The sequence below is a fragment of the Triticum aestivum genome, chromosome 4B (assembly GCF_018294505.1).
Source record: "Triticum aestivum cultivar Chinese Spring chromosome 4B, IWGSC CS RefSeq v2.1, whole genome shotgun sequence".
In the NCBI taxonomy this organism is placed as follows: Eukaryota; Viridiplantae; Streptophyta; class Magnoliopsida; order Poales; family Poaceae; genus Triticum; species Triticum aestivum.
The window spans coordinates 582,291,656-582,297,235 of NC_057804.1; the positions used below are offsets into that span (position 1 = coordinate 582,291,656).

At 39.4% G+C, this 5,580-nt stretch overlaps 1 protein-coding gene across 4 annotated transcripts; it reads left to right on the forward strand.

Moving 5' to 3' along the window:
• The first annotated feature begins 212 nt into the window (after positions 1-212).
• On the forward strand, positions 213-5,308 carry LOC123093400 (pseudouridine-5'-phosphate glycosidase). 4 transcript variants are annotated; one of them, XM_044515360.1, is made up of 12 exons: positions 233-448; positions 560-670; positions 758-840; positions 1,070-1,129; positions 1,256-1,316; positions 2,103-2,209; positions 3,053-3,130; positions 3,423-3,468; positions 3,877-3,997; positions 4,124-4,209; positions 4,489-4,572; positions 5,094-5,308. In XM_044515360.1, the coding sequence occupies exons 1-12, from the start codon at positions 325-327 to the stop codon at positions 5,120-5,122; spliced, it is 990 nt and encodes a 329-aa protein (XP_044371295.1). In that variant the 5' UTR covers positions 233-324; the 3' UTR covers positions 5,123-5,308. The 4 variants fall into 4 exon arrangements, with proteins under 4 accessions (XP_044371292.1, XP_044371294.1, XP_044371295.1 ...); XM_044515361.1 differs by having other exon boundaries at positions 234-448; positions 5,100-5,308; XM_044515357.1 differs by having other exon boundaries at positions 213-448; positions 3,877-4,209.
• Positions 5,309-5,580: the final 272 nt, after the last annotated feature.

The window sequence follows — 5,580 nt, forward strand, 5'->3', positions numbered from 1 at the left end:
TTTATAACATAGTGATCGTAGTACAAGTCACTTACGTACCGACTTGATAAAACTAAAAAGAGAGCAAAATTGCCAGTCTTTGCACACGAAACACTAATTTTTTTTGAAACAGATGAAGTAATATCCAACGAAATCGCCAGCTTTAAATATTTTACTGTACTATAAATAAAAACTACCAGCTTTTTAGATACATAATAATAAAAGATTCACCAATTTAATAATAAATCATCACATTCCTGGATCTAAAAGTGGAAGAACGACAGCTGAGTGCGGAAGCTGAAGCTGCCGTCAAACCAGTCGAGGAGGACTCAACGATCGCCGGGGATGTCGAGGGCGCCGCCGCAGGAAGACCCGTCGCCGACAGGAGTCGCGGTGTCTCCGGAGGTCGAGGCCGCGCTCGCGAGCGGCGGGGCGGTCGTCGCCCTCGAGTCCACCATCATCTGCCACGGTAACAGGCTTCGACCCCACTTTTCCCCTTCGGAGCAGAGCAGAGGACCCTCCCCGGCGATGTGCCCTAGCTTAGCCCACGCTGGATTCTTGATTGGTGATTCCTCTGCAGGTATGCCTTATCCGAAGAATCTCCAGACGGCAATGGAGGTGGAGGCCATCGTCAGGGAGAACGGCGCTGTTCCTGCCACTATAGCCATTCTGGATGGTGTGCCACATGTTGGTAAGTCGTACAGGGCACCATCAGGTTGTTCACTTGACCTGAAAATGTTATCTTCTACTGGTACTAATATTCTTCACACGATTATAGGGCTTAACAGTGAACAGCTGAAGAACTTGGCTATAAGCGGAAGTCAGTTTCAGAAGACAGCTAGAAGAGATATCGCACAAGTTGTGAGTACCTTGCTCAACACATTTTCGTCCTTCTTAAGTCAAACTGTGCACTCTTTTGAAATCATTAAGCACTGCGCTGAAATCGGCATGCCATCATTCATGAAAGAATTAAGAATGTGTATTGTTTCTCAAATCTGGGATTTACCTCATGCCTAGATACATAGCCCCTCTGATTAACATTTATGCTTGTCATGTTGTTTTCGTTTTTGATTGTTTTACTAATTTTCAGGTTGCTTCGGGTGGCAATGGTGCTACGACAGTCTCTGCCACCATGTTTTTTGCTCATAAGGTTCTTTCAAGAAACATTGCATCTTACTCGTCTTATTTATCTTGGTTTTATTTGATATCCATGTGTAGCTAGCACCAAATGTTTCTTTATAGTAGTATAAAACAATTAAGTTATTCTGAAATTCAGGTTGGTATACCAATTTTTGTGACTGGGGGAATTGGAGGCGTACACAGATACGGTGAAAAAAGTAAGTAGCTTCCAGATGTGTAAGGAGTCCTTGTTTAGGTTCACTGTGTATTAAAAATGTTCCAATTGATTTGTCCGAATTATGAAAGGGCAGTAGTTGTAGCACTGATCATGGACTATTATCATGAGATAAATGAGGTTGGAACAGCTAATTTAGGCATGTTGCTCAGTATTTCTTACAGAGTAAGCAAGCAAATGAACTTAGTTGTTCGAGGATAGCATATAAAACTTTACATTTTAAGTTTATGATGTTTTCTTAAGAAAAGTTAATTTATCATAGCATTGATATTGTATTTCGCCTCTGTTTGAGTTTCTCTATCAAAGAGTATGATTTGCTAGACTATATCTGTTAACACCTAGCAGGAAACGTATATAGATATTTCTCTTGAGTTCTTATGATTGTAGTTTTTTCAGTCTTATGTCTTTTGCAGCTTTCTGCTATTCTGTATTTAATTTAGGATGCTGGTGTTACTCTATGATGTATAGTTATACATTACTGGACTTAAACGTCGAGACTGGGAGTACACACTACATTAACTTGATTAACATAGGGAGACTAGACTATACGTGTTAACATTTAGCAGGAAATATTGAGTTGCAGCTTTTCTGATATTCTCTAGTTAATTTAGGATGGTGGCGTTACTCTATCTATGATGTATAGTTACAGATTAGTGGACTTAAACCTTGAGACGGGTAGTACACACGACATTGTTAACTTGATTAACATATCTTGCTTAAATATCATTCTTTGTAATGCTTGATGGATACAGTTACCATTTCGATGCAGCCATGGACATCTCATCTGACTTAACTGAACTTGGAAAGACTCCTGTGGCTGTTATTTCAGCCGGTGTGAAGTCCATTTTGGATATCGCACGGACACTAGAGTACTTGGTATTATCCTTCGCTTATTCTTCCTTTTTAATAAATTTTACTGTCGGAGCCTCCACTAAAAATATAGCTCTTTCGATATGTGACGAACAAACTTTCATGTAGATTTTCCTGCTAGGCATTGGATGCTTCACAGGCTGTACCTATATTCTTCTGGCTTGATATTTAAGTACTGATGGAGTAGCTTCCAGTAAAATTCTATAGCAGTGTTGGTTAGAATGCCTGAACAAAGAAAGATCGTAGCAATACAAATGCACTCCAAATATCAAGCTACATATAAACAGGACAAGGATTGTCATTTAACAAAAAATAGTTGCTACATAATTGTTACGTTGGTTTTATTCACCCCTAATAATGATGCCTTAACATAGGAACAAACAGCTGCACTTCTCTTGAAAATATTATAAAAATCTGGATTTGAAACAATAAGATAAGGACTGGAAATGAGGTGGCGCAAAAAGTAGACAAGTTCCGATGCAATTTGGTAATCGACAACTTTCACTCAGGAAATGTTGACTTGGAAGGGCCTCTTTTCTGCCCACTGCAAATTCATGTTCAAGTTGAAATAAGGCCGAAGGGCTCCATAAACAAGAGGACAAGGATCGAAAAACTTGTCTTGTTCATTCTATGGTACATAATTTTAGACCAGACTCTTCAAAGAATTCATAACGAAATGCTCTTGGTGGTAAAGGAGTTATAGCCTCTTCAAAGAGTCTAACTTTTTAGATTATAACACTGGATGTTCCTTGGAGCTCTATAATCTGCTCTGTTCCTGGCAAGACATCGAGGTAGGTGCAACTTCGTTTTGGTACCTAATCAATTCTTTTTAAATGATGGTGTTGACAGGAAACTCAAGGGGTAACTGTTGCTGCTTACAGGACCAACGAATTTCCAGCTTTCTTCACAGAAACCAGTGGATGTAAGGTAGAACAATTTTACTTCTGTCAAACAATAAAGTTAGTGTTTTTCTTTGCCCAATACATTAGCGTCCAGGGATTTGTTGAGAGTTCAAAATGCACTACAGTTTTGAAAATGAATGTTTTCAGGTTAGATTATGTAGTACAAGGCATGGGTTGGGAAACAGTTTAGTTGGAGAGAAATTAAAAGTAGACATATTGCAGCTTCGGTCACAAATTTAAACGAGAAAGTATCTGTTCTATATAAAATTTAAATTGGTCGATGCCTTGACTAAGTGACTCCTGTTTGCTTAATGTAGGTGCCATGCCGCGTTGATTCTCCAGAAGAGTGTGCGAAAATAATATGTAAGTATTAACGTTAGACATGTGAATCTTCTGCATTTTTTATTGAATTTAATTTGTGAGACTTTATTTGTGTGGCACTAAATGTTGGTACATAACCAGAACCACCAGAAGTCACCTGTTCATCTGTTAACTTTTTGATTGGAGGATTCTATAGCCCGATATGAACTTAGAATCAGTTATTCATAACTAGTATCCTACTTGAGATCTACACTTAATGTGATCAATATATGATGCTCCATCCAGAAAACCCCCAAAGAAGATGGGATAAATTTGACACCCTTTCCCGTCATCCATGCCTGCTGCCCACCTCAGTATGGAAGTAGTGATCTCCAAGGGTCACAACCTTTTTTTTTGGAATATTTTGCAGCCTTAATTGAGAATTGCTTACTCAAGTCTATTGTGATGCAGATGCAAACCAGAATATGCATCTAGGATCTGGAATTCTTATTGCAGTGCCAGTTCCCAAGCAACATGCAGCTTCAGGAAAGGTTATAGAGTCTGCAATACAGCAATCCCTCAAGGAAGCAGAGTACAGTCCCAATTCATTGCTCTCTTTTCTCTTTCTGTATGTGTGCGCGTGCACGTGCAGTTGGGTTAACATGTATGTTTATGAACAATATAATGTCAATCTAATTATTTGCACTTTGTTTCTCAGTGATAAAAAGATAATAGGAAACGCGATCACCCCCTTCATCCTTGACAGAGTGAAAGTACTAACTGGAGGATCTTCATTGGAAGCCAGTATCCTATAATTTTATTTTGACCTGTGGTATATTTTAGGGATATTGCATGATTTATCCATTTGTATTTGCAATTTTGAATTTTGGTAGTTACTGTGCCTATTTCTTAAATGCGCAGTTTGTCTTTTCTACCATTCTCAAATTCTAACAGTTAAATATTGAATTGGACCTTGTGAGAAAAAGGACGAAGGCACAGGTGGGCATACAATTCTCGCCCCTTTTTTTTCGCTTCCTCTTGTGGTTTCCTACATTTGCAGAAACTTCTCCTTAGCGTATTCAGATATTGCACTTGTGAAGAACAATGCTCTCACTGGTGCTAAAATTGCTGTAGCCCTTTCTGATCTTCGCAAGAGAGTAACAAACAGTAAGTTGATATTGACTTCACTAAAAAAATTTACAGGTGGTTCTTTGAGTTACCATCTTTAGAAGCAAAAACATCCTGCTCATACCATGCATTATGCAGGGTTTGGAAAAGTGCCAGCAAGCGGCCTGGTTCCCATTTTCCAAGCCCCAGTCTGCTCATCCCAAACCTTCCATGTTGACCCCCTTATTCCACTGGATATGTATATTCTCATTTATATTATACCTTATGTCCCAAAACAACTTGAATCTCGATAGGGAAGTACAGTTTCAAAATGCAACAAGCCAGAAACTAGGCAAAGAACTGGAGTTGTTGAAGCTAAATCTTGGGCAGTACTGGTCTAGACGAGCCCAAACCCTGATATGTTTTAACCATATAAAGCATGGAAAAATTGCTGCTGCTGTTGACTTGCCTGATCTATTCTACTAGGTTATTGAGAAGCCACGCTAGAGCTAGATATGGTTTTATGATGTCAAAATCTGACTTTTCTTTTGAGTGAATAATAAAATCTGACTGTTTTGGAGTGACAGGGCCTGTGAGGTCTGCCCTATAAAGCTCCTGCCGAAGGAGCATGTGAAGTTGATGATGCCAACAGCTGACCGGAACTGGAGTGTTTGCCAAAGATAGCAATTCCGTGCACATCATGAATCATCTGGCTTGCGCATTCCGTTCTTGCTATTTTGTATCTTGTTGGAAGGCTGTGTTACCAGTAACATCTGAATAAATATGTTTCAGCGGACGTCTCGTTCTGGCACTATGAAATTATTACCGCTTTTGTTGCAGGCAGATCCTATTCGGCGCGTAGGCCGCCTGCTAGCGACCTAGCGCGCGCACCTCCAGCTCGCAGATCCAGTGTTTGGGCCGACCCATTTAGGGTTTATTCTCCACCGGTTTTGGGAAAGTTCTAGAAACTTCCTTGAACCAGTTTTTTCTTTTTTTCCTTTCTTTTTTCTTCCAGTTTTTTCTTTCTATTTCTTTTATTTTAGGTTTCTTTTTCCTTTTCAATTTTTG

Coding starts and splice junctions, on each gene's coding strand:
- LOC123093400 (XM_044515357.1), top strand. CDS start 325: ATGTCGAGGGCGCCGCCGCAGGAAGACCCGTCGCCGACAGGAGTCGCG. Junction 671..757: donor GGATGGTGTGCCACATGTTG/GTAAGTCGTACA, acceptor ACACGATTATAG/GGCTTAACAGTGAACAGCTG. Junction 4,573..5,093: donor TCGCAAGAGAGTAACAAACA/GTAAGTTGATAT, acceptor ACTGTTTTGGAG/TGACAGGGCCTGTGAGGTCT.